At 59.4% G+C, this 15,709-nt stretch overlaps 1 protein-coding gene across 2 annotated transcripts in view; it reads right to left on the bottom strand.

Moving 5' to 3' along the window:
• ABLIM2 (actin binding LIM protein family member 2) overlaps nucleotides 1-3,989 on the bottom strand; it is a 162,391-nt gene extending 158,402 nt beyond the window's left edge. For both annotated transcript variants that reach the window (XM_061145432.1, XM_061145431.1), the window contains exon 1: nucleotides 3,874-3,989. In XM_061145432.1, the coding sequence (XP_061001415.1) occupies nucleotides 3,874-3,883 (10 nt within the window). In that variant the 5' untranslated portion in view covers nucleotides 3,884-3,989. The remainder of the gene's footprint in view (nucleotides 1-3,873) is intronic.
• Between the last annotated feature and the right edge of the window lie 11,720 nt (nucleotides 3,990-15,709).

Genomic DNA, 15,709 nt, shown 5'->3' with positions numbered 1-15,709 from the left:
ACACGCCCACCTTAGACCCGGAACCAATGCCCTTCTTGTTGATTCCTCATTGCAAAAGGCAAGCACACACAATGAAAAAAACAAAACTGAGGAAGGTGACAGGAAGTGTAAAGATGCTGGGGAGGGGGGGTGGCGGGGGGCGGGGAGCACTAGCTCTTTCACTGCCTCCAACAGAGGGGGACGCCCTGGACGTCACGATTTCCTTCTGGTCTGCTCCCTGCACTGTTTCATAGCGCGGAGGTCACATAGGACGCACCATTGTGTCCTCAGCTGTTTTCTAAATGAAGCTTTTCTTAAGCACTTTCTCCTAACGTGAGAAACTCCAGTCACACAAGTAACTAGAACGTTCTTGCCAGCCCCCTCCCCCAGGAAGACACGATGCCGCTTGCTCTGGTCTACAGCTGAGCCCCGGGTCTGGGGTGGTGCTGGGCACACAGCAGGGGCTTAGGAAACATCTAAACCCCACGGATGAGGGACCGGACGAAGGACCCACGGATGAAGGACCGGACGAAGGACCCACGGCCCATGTCCCGTCACTCCCCACCACATACACGCAGCAGGTTTCTGACTTTCTGCTGCTGTTTGGGATGCCGTGGTGAACCAGCCCCGACTCAGATTAGAAACATTTTTCTCTGTTTCAAATGCCGGGGCCGCACCAACCGGAGCAGAGGACTGGGGCTCAGGCTCTGTGTCTACCGCACACTCTCGTGGCCGCCTTTCCTTCCCTGGGGCTCGGTTTCCCCTCTGTGTGGGTGGGTGGGCTAGGACTGGAGCATCCCCCAGGCCCCTTCCAGCTCTGTGTTCCTAATCCATCAGCCACAGGAAAAGAAGACAGCTGAGCTGCCACCCAGCTTTCCACCTGGCCCTGCCCTCCCCTTCTGGGCTGAACTGCATCTCTCCCGCAAATCCATAATCCAGTACGACTGGTGTCCTTTTAGGAAGAGAGAAGGACACAGACACACAGAGGAAAGAGCATCTGAGGACACAGGGAGGAAACGGCCACTTACACGATGAGGCGAGAAGCCTCAAGAAACCAACCCTGCCCACGCCTCAATCTCAGACTTCCATCCAGTCTCCAGAAGTGTGAGAAGATACAATTCCGTTGTTTAAGCTGCATGGTCAGTGGGTACCTTGTTACGGCAGCCCTGGCAGACTAATGCAACGCCTGCCCCCATTAAACTCACCTGGGAGAATCCTGCCCACCAGACCTGCAGCCGCCCGGGCAGGACACACAGGCGCCAAGAGAGCATAGACCCGGCGCCCAGAGGTGGCAGGGTTGGCTCTGGAGCCCCTCTGGGCTCAGGCTCGTCTCTCTGTCCCACCTTGCCCCGCCCCCCGTGACCACACGGACTGGGACGCTAGAAGACCATCACCAGGCTCACCATTGTCTACTGGGCCCCACCTGGGCTCCGAGATGATGCCAGCCTTCCCTGGGGAGGGCCGTCAGGGGACCTGCCCTCGTGGACGAGGGAAGTCCCCGACCTGCCAGATGCGCACGGTGGCCATGAGAGCGTGGGTGTGGCCAGCAGTGCGCGCAGAGCCGGAGGGGCTCCCTCCACACGGCGGGGAAAGCAGGGCACGGTGACTGCAAACAGAACACAGCTCGCGCGCTCGGTCAGGCTTATCTGACGCGAAACGCCAGCTCCTCCCGTCTCCCGCTGCTTCCTCATCCCCCTGAACACTGAAATGAATGTAAAACAAAGCAAGTAGGCACGGGGCCTGGAGGCCACCCCAGAGCCCCCTCAAAGGTGCCCTGAGTGATCAGACTGAAGGAAGACACGCCCGCAGCCGGCACAGCATAAAGGGGAGCCTCCCTCCCGGGGCCGGCGTTCAGGTCCCCTCAGGCTCCGACCCTCGGCTGGTCTGGGCCGCTGGAGACTGGACCACGTGCTCCCAGCCACGCGTGCTGGCGCCCAGCTCTGGGATGATGCCAGAGTTCCCTGGGAAGGGCCGTCAGGGGACCTGCCCTTGTGGATGAGGGAAGGCCCTGGCCTTCAGATGTGCACAGTGGCCACGAGAGCCTAGGTGCGCGGCGCCGGGGGCCACCGTCTGCTCTCCCCCATCATGGCTGTGTGTGAAAATTTCACTGCTGTGCAGGTCACGCGCCGGGCCATGAGCGACAGGTGGCGGGTCGGTGTGCCCACTGCCAGTCCCAAGGGGCTGTGCTGACTCAGAGAGGCTGAAGTTTACTGACCTGCACGAGCCCCCGAGGGAGGACCTACTAGGTGCGGGGTTTCCGCTATTACCTCATCCTTTCCACCGGGGCAACGATACTGCTTTCAGGAAGCCAAGCTCAAGAAGCGGTCACGCTGTGTCCAAGACCAGCAGGTGGACACTATGATTCAAACCCCAGTCTCCTTGCCCTCTGATCCCCCCAGGACCCCTGGTGACCACCTACCCCTGATCCCAGGACAACCACAAATGAGGGGGGAAATGCCATGGTTCCTTCCAGGGCTCCCCCTGATTACAGGAGAGATCGGAGGGATCAATTACGGTTGGGGAGAGCCTAAAATTACCTGGTGCACCCTGCCATTACCTCCCCCCCACCTACCATTAGATAAATGTGTCTGGAGGCTCTGCCAAGGCGGGGTGCCCTGTTCCCCAGCCACCTCCAAAGAACAGGTTGGCCATTTCAGAAATCCTCTTCTAGAGAAGTCTGCCTCCTCCAGCCTGCCATTTGCTCTCAGCTTCTCTCCCAACTCCCACTGCCCGTGTGGTCCCTCCTTCCTCAACTAGGAGGGGGAGGGGATAGACTCCCCTTGGGGGGTCCTCCCGGGGAAACACAGGTTCCAAGCAGACAGCAGACAGGAAATGGTCCCTAAAGGCACACTCCCTCCACAGTCCTGTTTGTTTCCCTACCCTCCCGCCCCTCAGGGAGAAACAGCTGTCTCCTCTGGTTTCTGCGGGGTGGCCAGGGGTCCATAATGTAGTCTTTGGGGAGATGGACTCAAGGCAGGACACAGGAATCAGGAAGCACTAGCTTCAAAACCCAGCCCCACTGCAAGACCTGAGCAAGTGACTCAAGCCTGGTGAGGCTCGGTCGCACCCTGGAAAATGGGGTGATGGCCTCTCCCTGCCGGGGAAATGTAGGGACAAGACCTCCAGCCAGGGCTGGGTCCCCAGAAGGCTCTCAAAACGGGGCTCTGGTCACTTCAGAGTCTCTCTAGGAGCCAAGGCCCCCAGCGGTAGGCCTCAGTTTCCCCCAGGGCACTAGGTGGTGGTGACGTGGGATTTTTCCAGCGCCGCACAGAGGCTGTCAGACCCTGCGGGTGCGGCCCCAGAGGCAGCAGCCTGGGTATGCAGTGGAGGGGACGAGGGGCCGGAGAGAGCACGCGCGCGCATCGCGGAGGGCTGCACACAAACTGCGGTTCCGCGCCCCCAAGTCTGCGCTGGGCGAGCCCAGGGCGCCGGGCGGGGGGGGGGGGGGGGGGTCGACCTGATGCCCCTCCCCAACCCACCTACCCACCAAGGCGCTGCGGGAGTCACACAAGGGCGGCGCCCCCCTGCCGCCAAGCCCTCCCCACCCCCCGACCCGAGTCACACACCTCTCCGCCGCAGGGTCTACGGCGGCCGCGCGCCCTTCGCCCGGACCCTGCTGCGACCCCGCACGCCGGGGAGAAAAGCAAAGGAGCGGCGCCGTCCAGGCAGCCCAGCGCAGCCAGGCGGTGCGGCGCTCGGTGAAAGGGGTTCCCGGCCCCTCGGGCGCAGGGACAGGGCGGGCGATGGGGGGCGCCTGACCTGCCACACTGCAAAGACCCTGGAGCGCAAGTCGGCTGCAGCCGCGGGGCGGTTTCCCGTCTGCAGGTGCAGGCACCCCAGCCCTGGCGGCGCCGCGATCCAGTTCGGAGAGGCCCCGGTTCCCCGCACACTCACCCGCGCTCATCTCGGCGGCAGCTTGGAGTCGGGTCGCCGGGGCGGGGCGGCAGCCGGACGCTTGTGTCCGCAGGTGCAGCGCCTGCAGGCGGGATGGGCGGCCGGCCCGCCCGCAGCTCCGCCGCAGCCCCTCGGCGCGCCAGCCCCGCCCCACAGACCCCGCCCCAGCCCCGAATCCCCGCCCCGCCCGCCCGGAGGCCCCGCCCCAGCCCCGCCCCCATACCGGATGCACCCTGGGAAATGTAGGCGCCGCGCTCCGCTCCTCCTCGCTCGGTGCCACCTGCCGCTCCCCAGGGATGGACTACAGTTCCGGCAGGCTGCGCGGCCCGCGCATGCGCAGGCTGGCGACGCCGCTGCGGCCTCCCGCAGCCCACTCGTGGGGGTTTCTGCGGAACTGTCCTCGCGGCCTGGCTGGCTGGCTGGCGGCCTGGCCATCGGCTGCTGCCAAGAGCCCACGAACGGGCCAGGAGTGCGGCCGGGTGAGGCGCAAGCTTGGTGCAACGAGCCGCACAGCGGCAACTCCCTCCCTCCCCAGTTTGCAGAAGAGAATCGAGGCGGGGGCAAGCGGGGGGAGGCAGGATTTGCCCAGTTGCCCCGGCGAGGGGCGAGGCCTGCGCTCTTGACCCCGTATCTAGGGCTTGGCGGCGGCGACCCGATGTCCTGCCCCAGGCTCCCAGGGCGCCGCATCGGCTGGCGCCGTGGTCTGATCCCGGTGGCGCAGTCTGCGGGCCCCTATTCCCCCCCGCCCCCCATCCCCAGGGGCCGACTGTCCTCTGTGACGTCAGTGACCTCCCTGGTCCATCACAGGGAGGGCCTGGGCCCCGGTAGGGCAGAGGGAAGGCCCCGGGTGGGAGCACGGGGACCCCAGTGAGTTTCTGGTGCTGATGAAAGGGGTCTTTGGGGGTGGGTGTGGAGGGTCTGGGTTGACCGGTTCAGAAGGTGGACTCCCTGGACCTGGCCCCACCTGGTGGGGGAGAAGAGAGGGCTGGTCCCAGAAAAGGTGAACTCTGAACAGAACTCTGAGGCAGGAGCAGGTAACTCTTTCTGGGCCTCCAGCAGCGTCCACCTACTCCCAAGAGGGGCCTGCGGGCGTAGAGAGGCTGAGGTTCCTGGGGAGAACCAGCCTGGGCAATGCGGCCGGTTGGCCCAAGCCCCATGCACCCTAGCAACCTGGAAAGACTGGCTGGGCTGGCTGTTTGTGTAGCTGCCCGGCTCCAAGCCTGTCCGCTGGGGCTTTTTGCCCAGAACACGAGTGGGTGTGATGATGGAAGGAAATGAGCAGGGGTCAGGTGCCCTCTTCTTCACTCAGCGGCCCTCTCAGCAGTGCAGACCTGAGCAGTCCTTGCCCCTCTGTGGGCATCAGGGCCCCATCCGTGAAGTGGCCAATTGGAGGATCCACCACAGATGAGAGCATTAAATTCTGGTGGTTAGTTGTGAGGACAGAGCCTGGCCAGTCAGGGTGGGGGTCTGGGGGGTCTGACCCCCTGGTGGGGAGCCTGCTTTCTTCTCCGTGTGCATCGTTAGACTGTGAGCAGTCCCCGCCTCTCTAGATACTTCTGAGGCTCCCATGGGCTAGTGCACGCTGGGCCCCAGCAGCAGCTGAGATCAATAGCTGTGTTTGATATTATCATGCAGTTATTATCCTTCTCAGTGACTTGTATAAGCCTGGCACAGAGTGGGCACCCCACAGATACCCCGCTGAGGAAAGGGAGGGAAGGAGAGAGGGTGCTGACCCCGAGCACCCGGTACCTTCCAGGCCATCACCTGGGGCAGCAGGCCAGACGCCCACCCAATAGCAGAGCACCCGCTGCCCCCACGTGTCCTCTTTAGGAAGCTCACCATCAAGTTCCCCACGGAAAGGTGTGGACGGGCCCTTGCTCCCAAGTCCCTGTGAGTCAGAGGGCGAGTGTGAGTGGCCTGGTTCCAGAGGTCCGCCCGACATGCGGCCACCCAGGGCCTCCCAGTGGGGCCGGCCCCGCCTCTCTGAGCAGGCACCTTCAAATGGGGCAGGGACTGGGGAGTCATAGCCGTTCTCAGCTCCTTGAGGAAGGAACCTCAGGGTCATGTGGTTCCAGCACATTCTTTCACTGGGGTAGAACCGGAGGCTCCAGGAAGTCCTGCCAAGGTCACACAGCAGGTTGACAGCAAGGGAGGACCCCGGTGTCCTGTAGCCACGCCTCTGCCCCCTCTGCCCTGGCCCGGCTGGTTCTCCCACAAGGGAACTCCCGGTGGGCCAGGCCTGCTCACTCATCTTCCTCCTGCACGGCGCCCACGGGGGTTGGGTGGACGGAACCAGGCTTCGGTTGTCATCCTTGATGCTGTGAACCAGGTGTGACCTCGGGCAGCTCGTTCACCCTCTCGTGTCTCAGCTTCCTCATCCTTGAAACAGCACCTGACCCACAGGGTTCTTAGGAGGATCCCGTGAGTCATGTGAATAAAGCACTTTGAAGTGCAAAAAAGTCAGGGCTCAGGGAATGATCGTTATTGTATTTATTGTTATTGAAACAGACCGGAGAGCAGTATGGGCCATCAACAGCCCTCAAAGGGTGTTGCCTTTTCTCACCTGTCTTCCAGCCATCCATCCATCCATCCACCGTGTATTCAGTACCTTTAGTGAACTGGGCACTGTTTTAATAAAGAAAACAGAAATTTGTTTTCAAATTAATCATCTAATTCATTGCAGAAAGAGCCCTGAAGGAGGGAGTGTCAGAGGGGCTCCTTGACACAAAGACCTCCCAGACAGGCTCACGGTCAAACCAAGACGCTTACAACATTTGTTGCATGCTTTCAGATATTCAGAGGACCCGCTGGGCCTTGCTGGTTGCCAGTGGCTACCCCCCACCTTCTCCTCCTGCCAAGCTCACACCTGTGGGCGAAAGGAATGCCCTGGGGTGACCCAGGCCCCTTCCTGCAGGCAGGGTAGAAGCCACACCTGCTCCTTGGCCCACGTACCCCTAAATGTTCCCCCGGGGAAGTCCCCATCTCATTTCACAGGGACCCCCTTCCAGGCCCTCACGAGTGGTGCCCCGGGTGGCTCCGCTGGCCCTCCACCCATTCCTTCCACCTTTGCCCCATCTTTCCTGCTTGAAGACTTAGCAGGTTTCCTTTGGTTTCATCTTCCCCGTGACCCTACAAGCAGGGCCCTAGTCTTCCACCTCCAGGCTTGGGGAAAGGACACGACCTAGCCAGGCTGCGCTCAGGGGAAGCACAGAAGGGGTTGACTTTCCAGGGTGTTGACTGGGTTCCCTGGCTGGCGCCTCCAGCGGCAATGCTGGTCCATGTCCCCCCCCTGGGATGGGCCTCGGGGTGCCCAGACTTCCGTCTCCAAGATGAATATGGGCCCTTGCGTGTTTGCCCCCTGCTCTGTGGCCTGGTGCCCTCCTTGTCCAGACCCGGGCTCCAGGGAAGCCAGGGGTATAATCAGGGCTGGATGGCAGAGCCCTGGGTCATAAAGGAGGGCGTGCCTAAGTGCCAGCAGGCAGGTGCCAGGCAGCTGAAGGCAGAGCCCAGGTAGGACCCTGGAGGAGACATGAAGAGCTCCACCTCTGCTGTTTGCTGACCACTTACTAGGAGACGTGGATTGTGCCGGTGATGGAGACTGCAGAACAGGGAGGGGCAGCCTCTGCCCCCGCCCCGGGCCCAGCTGGTCCTAGAGTCGAGCCTCTCACAGCAAACCCTGCTCTCCTGTGGGCACCAGGCTATCATTTGGAGGTTCCGTCCCTGGTGACCCAGAGGTGATCACAAAACAGAAATGATCAGAGCCTAAGTGTTCCTTCTCAAGCGTCTACTAACTGCATAAGACGCCGTGCTCAGCCCGCAGCACAGCCACCCTGGGCGCCTTTGGGGGTACTTTTCCTGCATGGCCCGTGCCAGGTACAGGTTCCCAAGCAACGAGTCCAGTGACCTACAGACAAAGGCCTTTTCTTTCTGTAACAAACGCCCCGGAGGAGGATACAGGCATCTCTTGCAGCTCCGAGGGCCTGGAAATCCCTTCAGAACTAAGGTCATTTGTCCTGAAAATGTTTACTGCCCTTTTGTGGGGCCTCAAGCCCTTGGGAAGGGAAGGATGTTGAGGGATGAGATGACAGTTGGGCACAACGCCAACTGTGTGGTCCGGGGCCAGTGGGCATCAGTGCTACTTTCTTGAGGCCTGCCAGGAGGGGCTGGGAGGGCGAAAGGTCAGGAGGGGAGGGCTGGTTAAATGGGGCAGCAGAGCCTGGTGGGGGAGTTTGTCTAACCCCCAGTGGGGCCAGCCTCACACTCAGGTAGGAGGAGCAAGGGGTTTGAGGGACTTCCCTGGCAGAAGAGTGGTCAGGACTCCCCGAGTTTTCACTGCCGCGGGCCTGGGTTTGATCCCTGCAGGGAATTATGATCCCACAAGCTGCACAGTATGGCCCAAAAAAGGGGGTGGGGTGGAGGTGGCATGAAATACAGGTGAGGAGGATGCCAAGGGCCAAGGCAGGTGAGGCAAGCAGTGAGGACCAGGGTTGCAATGCTCCAGGACCGCTCTGTGCCAGAGAGCCCTCCATTACTATCCTCAGCGTCATCCTTGCACCCATTCAACAGATGGGGAAATCGAGGCTTCACTTGCCCAAATGCAAACTGGCCCCCTGCAGAAGAGCTGGGATGCACACCCAGGCTCTTCTGAAGAGTGAACCTGGGGGATCTCTCCTGGGTCTGTTGGGCCTTCAAGAAGCGCTGAGGAGGTCAAGAGACGAGGCTGAGGGGCCTGAATTGAGGATAAGGGGCTCAGACCATAGGGACCTGCGGCCCTGGAGCCAAACCATGCCAGGCCCTCTCCCCCTTGGGCTGGGGGGTGGCCCAGCCTCACCTGACAGCTCAGCGTCACCCACTGGACTCCACCAGAGAGTCCTTCCTTGGAGAAGACCCCTGAAACCTGGCTAAACCGGGGGCCGCCTCCACTCCCCGAGGCCTTGACTGTCCTTGCCAGGTTGCTGTGTACTCTTGCTGTTTATCCCTCTTGTCTGATGCCCTCACTAAACGTCAGGCTGCCCAGGCAGGGGTTATCAAGGGGTCCCCATCACTTCCCAGGGTCTCCAGGGCATCCCAGGGTCTCCAGGGCATCCCGGGATCTCCAGTGCATCCCGGGATCTCCAGGGCATCCCGGGGTCTCCAGGGCATCCTGGGATCTCCAGTGCATCCCGGGATCTCCAGGGCATCCTGGGGTCTCCAGCGTGGAGGAGCGTAACCACTGAACTCCAGGATCAGTGTGTACCCCGTCCCCCGCCCCAGGGCTCCCTTTTCTGCCTCTCACTCACAGCAAAAGCAAAGATGTGAGCCTCTCCTTCCCCACATTCCTGACCTCACCCCGGGTCTGCCGAGACTTCCCGCCAATTGCTTCTCCCTAGAGAGTGCCCAGTGTGGCCGGGCTCCCCTGGGGCCTGGTCTAGAATGGCACCGCCCTGGAAGCCCAGCCGTGCAGACATCCTGCACATGGGAGGCCCCAGGCCCACGGAAGAGCCACCTCCAGAGACTCCAGACCACCCAGGGCATCTCTGGGCCTTCTCTTGTCCAAGCGGAGCGGGCATCTCTGTCCTTTCTTCACCTCCAAACCCAGCCCAGAAATTGATTCACTTAACAGCAAATGGAGAAACAAATGAAATATGATTTCATTGTGGGAGCTTTCCAGCTGCTCAATAATTTAAAACCAGGCCATATGAAACCAGGAGTAAAAATAACATGTGACTCACTCCTTGGAGCCTCACTCCGTCAAACATGGGTCCACACACCTGGATTATTCAGCGGATTCGGATCCAGCCTCAGCATCCCATGCCTGTCACTCACCCTGAGCTCTCCAGGCGCTACAGAAAAGGCCATGTGCGTTCATCGCTCGTGACGGCCGAGTCTGCTCCGTCATTTGGACGGCCCGGTTAACGCCGAGCGCTTTGCAGACTTGGCACCGTTTCGCCATCACAGAGAAACTACACGAGAGGGTTCATTACAAGTAATGAAGTAGGACGTCGGGGCCTGATTCGGGAAAGGACGCACCACGGGCAAGACTTGGATTTTTGGCTAGTGATCAAGAAGCCATTTCTCTAATTAAATTTGGTGCCCATGCAGCAGAAAACAGACAAGGGGAGTTAGGAGTACGTGAGGGAAATGGAGAGTGAAAGGGCAGGGCCAGCTCATTCACAGATGCAGGGCATTGGGCAGGGCGTTGATTGAGCACTTCCTGTGCTCCGGCCCCTGTGGTGGAGATGAGAGAAGAACCAGGCTGGTCCAAGGGGTAACGAATGCGAGGTGGCCTGGTGTCCTGGGGCCGTGGGACGAAGCCCCACGAACGGGGCCCGAGCGACAGAAGTTTGCTGTCCTGGTTGGAGGCCAGACGTCTGAGATCAAGGCGGTGGCAGGGCCGCCCCCTCCCCAGGAGCTCCAGGGGAGGCTCCTCTCTGGCTTCTGGGTCTCCTGCGCACCCTTGGTGTCCCTGGGCTCAGGGCTGCGACTCCCCTGGCGTTTGGGGGCTTGCCCTCCTCCAGCATGACCTCATCTTAGCTAATGGCATCCGTGGATACCCTATTTCCAAGTAAGGTCAAGTTCACAGGTCCCAGAGGGTGGGACTTGAGCCTGTCTTGGGTAGCAGAGAGGGAGGGGGATATGGTTCAGCCCAGCATCACCCGCACAAGGGCCTCCTGGGAGCAAAGCCTCAGGCCTGAGTCCCCCTGGTTGGTGAGAAGAGAGACGCCGGGCCACACAGGGAACCAGGTTCCCACTGCTGCCGTCATCTGGATGCCCCAGCCTCGGGAGCCACCCACAGGTCCCCTAAGGCATCGGTGTTTCTCATGTCGCTGAAGCCACATCGTACTGAAGTGTCCTGGGCAGAGTCTCCCTCCAGATGGCTCGGTGCTGGGATTGCTCTTGACCTAAGCCACAGGACGGTGCCGGAAGCCTGCCCCTCACCTGCTCCCCACCCCACCGCACCCCCGGCCTGGCAGGGGAACTGGGGGAATTCCTGAAAGCCTCTGGCTTGCTTGACCCCATCTGAGATGCGGAGAAAGGTGACACCGCCCAACTCTGTTCCAGGCAAGACTCAGCAAGAAAAGCGTATCGGCTGTGTGTCAGGGAAATGCCTCAGAGGTCACCCTGCCAGGAAGGAAAAGTAGGCTCACCATGGTTATTCCCTGGGCCCCCAGTTCTTCACCCCTTGGGGGCAGGTAAAAAGCCAGTGTTCAGCGTGAATAATAATTGGCAGCATTGTCTATATGGGCGTCCCTGGTGGCTCAGATGGTAAAGAATCCGCCTGCAGTGCTGGGGACCCTGATTCAATTCCTAGGTTGGGAAGATCCCCTGGAGAAAGGGAACGGCAACCCACTCCAGTATTCTTGCCTGGAGAATCCCATGGACAGAGGAGCTTGGCAGGCTACAGTCCACGGGGTCACAAAGAATCGGACAGACCAAGAACCCCGTTCTGTAGCAAAGAGTGCATGACTTTGAGTCCCAGACCATGAGGTCTACTTCTCTTGCCTCCCCCCCGCAAAAAACACATCTCCGGAAGCTGCCAGCTGATGGAAGGCCCACCTCCAAGGCGCAGCGCAGGGACCGTTCCCTGTGGGTGGCGCCCTGTTTTCCAGGATGCAGTACATGCTCAGAAAAAGCAGGCGGTTCACGGGGCCAGAACCGAGGGCAGAGCGCTCCTGGCATCATCCTCAGTGGCCCCCTATTAGGGTGTGTGCCGCTCATCTCTGCAGTCTCAGGCTCTCCTGGACCAGGGGTCCCGGCTCAGCATGCATGGAGGGGACCCCAGCTTCCAACAGGAGATGGAGCAAAGACTTCCTCGAACTTGAAACTGACCACTCATGGGGACCTCAGACCGGTGGACCAGAAGGCAGAGTCGCTCTCTGGGGGGTGGGGGTGGGGGGGGTGGTTGACCATCATGAGGCGGTAGGGGCGCCCCTACAGTGAGGGCAGGGGGCGTGAGCCTGGCACCCAGCAGACCACAGCGGCACCCCTGGGCTCTTCCGCCGCGATGGCAGTAGGCACAGGGGAGGCGGGGCAAGGACCACCCGCGGGGAGGGCTGGAGAGGGTCTGGGCCTCCAGAGGCCTTGCTGGAAGTGCCGGCCCAGGACGTGGAGGGGAGAGAGAAGGGGGGTCCCCGGGAACCGCTCCCGAAGCCATGGAGCCACGCCTTGTTGTGCTGAACCTCCTGGGTGAGTCTGTAGAGACTACGGGCCTCCAGGAGGCAGCCTGGAGGCCTGGCCTTGATGGGGGTGGGGTGAGCACAGTGAATCCCCCGGAGCTGGACTGTGGGGCTCGTCGGGCACAGCCCTGCACGTCTCCTCGATTCTGCCTTGGGCTTCGCTGACATGGGTCGTGGATGCCTGCGAGATTGCCCAGCATGCCACCCCAGGGGAGCAAGGCCACTCTTGACCAGTCAAGGGGGCATACGAGCCTCTGCACCCATGGCCCCTCTTCTAGGCTCAACCCCCAGGCACGTTCCATGTGGCCCCCTAGAAGATCTCAGTGGGATCAAGGCCCCGGTGCCTGCAGGCTGACCAGATCAACAGTGTCTATTCGTCACTGCCCTCTGCCCTCTCCCCAGGACCCAGTCCATCCCAAGAGTCCCGTTCATAGTAAACTTCCTCTTCTAAGCCCTGTCTCCTGTTCTGGAGTGGAGCTGGGGAGGGGAGACCAGGCTATGATGTGGAGGGGTCGGAGCAGCAGGACAGGGGGCTGCCTGGACTGGGGGGGTGGGGGAGCTGTCCTGAGGAGCCCCGATGCCAGACGCAGATCCCGGGGGGCCAGACTCCCTGGGGAATCTCAGAGAGGCTGAGTCTTGTGTCTGAGCTATTTGAGTGACTATGATCATGAACCTGACCTTTGCACAGACAGGGAGACGGCAGAGACCGCAGACCCCACACGTGTGGGGTCGGGGGAGGGAGACAGTGACTCAGCAAAGTCACAGAGGAGGAGGTGCAGGTGGGGGGCGGAGAACGGACCCGGCCCAGTTCTGACGCCAGGACTCGACAGGGGGGTGCGAGGGCTGTTTTCTCCCCAGAATGCTCGGCGGGTGGAGGACATTCCAGCCGCACGGGGGTGTGAGGGGGTTCACTCATGAGAATGGTGGATGCCGGAGGGCTCTAGAGCTCCATTTTCTCAAGGAACCCTGGATGAAAAAGGCTCAAGGGAAGGAAAAGTCAAGGGATGTTTCCTTGGCATCAGAGTCCTGCCCCCTGGTCACCGTTCTCCTTTTTCTAAGCCCGTCACAGGCTGCTGGGAGGGACGGGGAGAGGGTGTGTGTGGGGCGGGTTGGTTCTTGCTGATAGCGAGTAATCTGACCTGCTCTCTGGACAGCAAACCATCTGCCTCCTTGTGCTCGGTGAGAGGGAGACAGACCCAGAGACAGAGGCAGAGAAACACAGTGGTGGTTCTGGAGCCTCCAACTTCTGGAAATGAAAGTGTTAGTTGGGTTGGTCCCTCAGTCGTGTCTGACTCTTTGCAGCCCCATGGACTGTAGCCCACCAGGCTCCTCTGTCCATGGGGATTCTCCAGGCAAGAACACTGGAGTGGGTTGCCATGCCCTCCTTGAGGGGGTCTTCCAAACCCAGGGATAGAACCTGGGTCTCCTGCGCAGCAGGCAGATTCTTTACCATCTGAGCCATCAGCAAAGCCCAACTTCTAATCAGGGAAAACCCTGCATGTGGGTTTTCTGAACAATGACACCCAGAACCCAACGACCAGCCGCAGAGGACAGATTTCCACTTGTCATGTTGTGGTCCCTCTCTGGGCCTCACTCTTCCCATCTCTGAAATGGGAACAATGCGAAGGCCCTCGCAGGCTGGCTGGGATGCACTGATGAGGTGATGTGAACCCAGTGACCGCCCCCAATCCCACAGGCAAACAGGGGGCCTGGGAGCCCCTCAGTGTCTCTGGCTCTGGCAGCTTCAGCCCTCTGGCCGCCGTGGACCTCCCCCCACAGAAGTCCTCACCGTGAGCAGAACGACCACCCCTACTCAGTGAAGCACCCTCCCTGTCCTGGGTGTTTAAGGGGGACAACCCACCCCCAAGCTATGAGAGCTTTAGGGCCTTCCCTAAAGAGGATCCTGGGGCGGGGGGTGGGGGTGGGGGGCGCATGTCAGAGAAAATCCAGAGCTGGAGAGATTTTATTCTGGACTATTGCAACAGGTCAATCCTAAACGAAATCAATCCTTCGTATTCATTGGAAGGACTGATACTGAGGCGGAAGCTCCGATACTTTGGCCTCCTGATGCAAAGAGCCAACTCATTGGAAAAGACCCTGATGCTGGGAAAGATTGAAGGCAGGAGGAGAAGGGGACGATAGAGGGTGACATGGTTGGATGGCATCAGTGTCTCAATGGACGTGAGTTTCAGCAAACTCCGGGAGAGGGTGAGGGACAGGGAAGCCTGGCGTGCTGCCGTCCGTGGGGTCGCAAAGAGTTGGATACGACTGAGCGACTGAACAACCATAATTGCGGTGGGGGAACCAGGCTCAGTCCCGAGTACAGGGTCATGGGGGTCATGGCCCAGGAGCAGGTGGGGTCAGTGGGTGGAAAATCACTGAGGGAGACCACCAGATTGAGGACGGTTCTGGCTTAACAGTCTGAGAGCATCCTTGCTGAAGGCGGGACATCAGGCATCCACTAGGGGGCGCTCGGGATGAGGCATGAGACCGATTTAGCCCGGTTCTGTTGTTTGAGGACAAGGCTGGAATGAACCCTGGGCGGCATGTAATAGATAACGAACAAGGACCTACCCTATGGCACAGGGAACAGAACTCTACTCAATGCTCTGTAATGACCTAAATCAGGAAAGAATCTCAAAACGTGGACACGTGTATGAACAACTGATTCACTTTGCTGCACATCTGAAACTAGCACAACGTCATAAATCAGCAACACTCTAAAACATTTTAAAAAGGGCTCAGAGGGACTGACTAAGATTTAGTCAGGGTCTTGGTCACGCACATGCATGTCAGATCCAAACAGCCCTGCAAAGGCTTTGACAGCTGAACTGACCCTGAAACCACCATCTACATAGACCAGACCGGGACCTGGGGTCCTGCCCACCAACTTGACTGCCTCTAGGGAAAAGCATTGCTTTCACAGGTCAGAGCGTGTTTGGAGAGGCGACAGTATTATTTTCTATTTTCATGGAGCAATTAGATGTGTTCAAGCTCGTAACACGGGACACCAGAACAAAATAAATTTTTCTCTTTGTAAAATTTGTTTTAACTTATATGCAAGAGTACATCATGCAAAATGCCAGGCTGGATAAAGCACAAGCTGGAATCAAAATTGCAGGGAGAAATATCAATAACCTCAGATAGGCAGATAACACCACCCTTATGGCAGAAAGTGAAGAACTGAAGAGCCTCTTGATGAAAGTGAAAGAGGAGAGTGAAAAAGCTGGCTTGAAACTGAACAATGAAAAAATGAAGATCATGGCATCCAGTCCCATCACTTGATGGCAAATAGATGGGGAAACAGTGGAAACAGTGGCTGACTTTATTTTTCTGGACTCCAAAATCACTGCAAATTGTGACTGCAGCCATGAAATTAAAAGATGCTTGCTCCTTGGAAGAAAAGTTATGACCAACCTAGACAGCACATTAAAAAGCAGACATTACTTTGCCAACAAAGGTCCATCTAGTCAAGGCTATGGTTTTTCTAGTAGTCATGTATGGGTGTGAAAGTTGGACTGTTATAGCCATGCTTTCCGGGAAACAAACTCACTCAGAAGGACAATGCAGATAGTGGAGTGCAGTTTATTACACCGGCGGGCCCAAGGCAGAGTCTCCTCTTAGCCAAGGACCCCGACCAGCATTTGTGAAAATCTTTTATACCCCATGTGTACATGTCC

The sequence above is a fragment of the Dama dama genome, chromosome 6, assembly GCF_033118175.1.
Source record: "Dama dama isolate Ldn47 chromosome 6, ASM3311817v1, whole genome shotgun sequence".
NCBI classification, from domain to species: domain Eukaryota; kingdom Metazoa; phylum Chordata; class Mammalia; order Artiodactyla; family Cervidae; genus Dama; species Dama dama.
Note: the sequence above shows the minus strand (reverse complement) of the source record. Positions and strands in the feature narration are given on the sequence as shown.